Source organism: Austrofundulus limnaeus, unplaced genomic scaffold, assembly GCF_001266775.1.
Source record: "Austrofundulus limnaeus strain Quisiro unplaced genomic scaffold, Austrofundulus_limnaeus-1.0 Scaffold2231, whole genome shotgun sequence".
In the NCBI taxonomy this organism is placed as follows: Eukaryota; Metazoa; Chordata; class Actinopteri; order Cyprinodontiformes; family Rivulidae; genus Austrofundulus; species Austrofundulus limnaeus.
In genome coordinates, this window is record NW_013954633.1 from 25,558 (window position 1) to 27,599 (window position 2,042).

At 52.2% G+C, this 2,042-nt stretch overlaps 1 protein-coding gene across 1 annotated transcript in view; it reads right to left on the reverse strand.

The window, feature by feature from the left end:
• The window catches only part of LOC106537296 (rho guanine nucleotide exchange factor 2), a gene marked incomplete at its 3' end in the record, with an annotated part of 22,475 nt that extends 21,432 nt beyond the window's left edge, over positions 1-1,043 (reverse strand). Inside the window, 1 exon segment of the mRNA XM_014034682.1 lies at positions 868-1,043. Within this exon segment, the coding sequence (XP_013890136.1) occupies positions 868-924 (57 nt within the window).
• Positions 1,044-2,042: the final 999 nt, after the last annotated feature.

The window sequence follows — 2,042 nt, forward strand, 5'->3', positions numbered from 1 at the left end:
CCAGAACCAGAGCTGGAGTCAGTGTGGAACCAGAACCAGAACCAGAACCAGAGCTGGAGTCAGTGTGGAACCAGAACCAGAACCAGAGCTGGAGTCAGTGTGGAACCAGAACCAGAACCAGAACCAGAGCTGGAGTCAGTGTGGAACCAGAACCAGAACCAGAACCAGAGCTGGAGTCAGTGTGGAACCAGAACCAGAACCAGAACCAGAGCTGGAGTCAGTGTGGAACCAGAACCAGAACCAGAACCAGAGCTGGTCAGAGTGGAACCAGAACCAGAACCAGAACCGGACTCAGCTGAATGAATTGGACCAACACTTCCGGTATGACGCGCGCGCAGCCTCCCCTCCCCCCGGTTTCCTCTGCAGGACAAAGCGGCCACGCTGCCGTTAACGGAAACACCAAAACATCCCCAAACTCCGCCGGTACCGGAACACGCGCCACGCGCGCACACAGACACACACCGGAACACGCACTCACGAGCACGCGCTCTGACGCAGCCCTCAGCTGAACGTGAAGCTCCGTTTGAGTCTGAAAAAAAGAGTCCGCTTCCCGTTTCTGATCCGAACTTTCTGCTCGACCAGAACCATCAGGGACCGACCAGAACCACCAGATATCGATCAGAACCATCAGATATCGATCAGAACCATCAGATATCGATCAGAACCATCAGATATCGATCAGCGGTGTGTCCGTCAGAAGAACGGAACCAGCAGTTCGGTTCTGATTTGTTTTCCAGAAGTGAGCAGACCGAACGGAACAGACACCGTGAGGTCCAGACTCTGACCCAGAACCGGACCGGTTCTGATGAAGTCTGAAGCAGTCGGACGGATAATAAAGAGGGTCTCGGAGAGTTCGGGTGGACCCACCTTCAGGTTGATTTCCTTCATCCTGTCGGTCCTCCTGCTCTCCAGCAGCCGGGACATCCTCAGCTGATCAGAACCCGACCAGAACCCGACCAGAACCCGGCCACAAATCCACCACAGACCGGATCAGGAACAAAGTGCGGGGTTCTGGTTCTGGTCCCGTATCCGTTCGTGGTCTGTGTCGGGGGCGGAGCTTGTCTGTGACTGACAGCGCCTCTGTTCACTTCTGACCAATCAGAGCGCAGCCCGCTGCCGTGCTGCTCGGCCAATAGGATCACAGCTCGTACTTTAAGGCCCGCCCACTTACACATGTTTGAGGGGGTTTGATTTTCATACCGGGGCAGCGACGACCACGGAGTGGGCGGGACTAGTCTCTATGACAACGTGTCAGGGGGTCACGTGATGCAGACCAGCCAATCACAGCGCAGTGAGAGTCACATGAAGGCGGGGCGGTCCGGACCTTTAACTCCTCCCCCCGGCAGAAAACGGAACAACAGGACCGGTGTGACGTGGAGGTGCTGAGACTAACCCCGCCCACCCAGTCTGCATGCGGGCTGCGCCGGTACGATTTATAAACAACACTTACAGATCTGAGAGGGTCCACCACTGATCAGAACCAGAACCGAGATCCAGAACCAGAACCAGAGCCTGGGCCTGATCAGGACCAAACAACAAGCTGACCCTGAACAGAACAGCTGTCTTTGTTACCATGGCAACAGACTCAAAACACAGCCCGCACTGTGAGAAGGACACCACGTGATCCTGCAGCGCCACCTGCTGGCGGGAAAGTCAGAGAAAAACATTTAAATATAAATAAATTATCCTTTTCTTTTTCTCTTACACCTCATACCCTTCAAAATAAAGGAACTCTTACACCTCATACCCTTCAAAATAAAGGAACTCTTACACCTCATACCCTTCAAAATAAAGGAACTCTTACACCTCATACCCTTCAAAAAAAAGGAACTCTTACACCTCATACCCTTCAAAAAAAAGGAACTCTTACACCCCATACCCTTCAAAATAAAGGTCGTCTAACCCTCATACCCTTCAAAATAAAGGAACTCTTACACCCCATACTCTTCAAAATAAAGGAACTCTTACACCTCATACCCTTCAAAATAAAGGAACTCTTACACCCCATACCCTTCAAAATAAAGGTCGTCTAACCCTCATAC